Below are 645 nucleotides of genomic sequence, written 5' to 3' on the forward strand. Positions count from 1 at the left end.
GGTAAAAGAAACAGAAGAAAAGAGAGAAAAAGATAATAATTCCAATAGATATGATATTCACTTTGGGCAAACTGCTAACCATATTACTTAAAAGCATATTTCATACCTCCATTTCTCCATTGGGTTCTCCATTGACGTTGGTATGCTCCCCATTCACCGTTGCCATTGCAGTGTGTCCATTTACTGGTAGCCCTACATGGTTGGCAGTAATCTCCTGTGGCATAGTCTGCTCGGGACTAGCTTTCAATACACTACTTGGAGGTGAAGTGTTTGTGATGTTATGGGTAACTACATGGTTGGCTATGGGCTCCAATTTCACAGTCTTCTGTAGAGTGAACATATAAAGAAAGATAATCAACAACTTATGATAGACATAATCAACAGTTTCACACAGCTGCATTCTAAATATGCAACAATACTGAGATGTAATAACCCAAAGAAATAAACATATGCAAACACATATGCTATTATAACCAAAAGTTACACACCTTTTCTGGAACAAGAGTTGTGACCTCTCGTGACACCACCAGCCTTAACTGCGAGCCTGCTTCGCGCATAATATTCACAGCTTCATAATGATCAACAACTTCAACATCTCGGCCATTAACCATCAAAAGCTTATCCCCTACCTGAAGAAAAATTAGA

At 38.8% G+C, this 645-nt stretch overlaps 1 protein-coding gene across 1 annotated transcript in view; it reads right to left on the bottom strand.

Moving 5' to 3' along the window:
* The window catches only part of LOC119591029 (protein scribble homolog), a gene marked incomplete at its 5' end in the record, with an annotated part of 112,139 nt that overhangs the window by 54,999 nt on the left and 56,495 nt on the right, over positions 1–645 (bottom strand). Inside the window, 2 exon segments of the mRNA XM_037939758.1 lie at positions 107–325; positions 489–629. Of these exon segments, the coding sequence (XP_037795686.1) occupies positions 107–325; positions 489–629 (360 nt within the window).

The sequence above is a fragment of the Penaeus monodon genome, chromosome 28 (assembly GCF_015228065.2).
Source record: "Penaeus monodon isolate SGIC_2016 chromosome 28, NSTDA_Pmon_1, whole genome shotgun sequence".
NCBI classification, from domain to species: Eukaryota; Metazoa; Arthropoda; class Malacostraca; order Decapoda; family Penaeidae; genus Penaeus; species Penaeus monodon.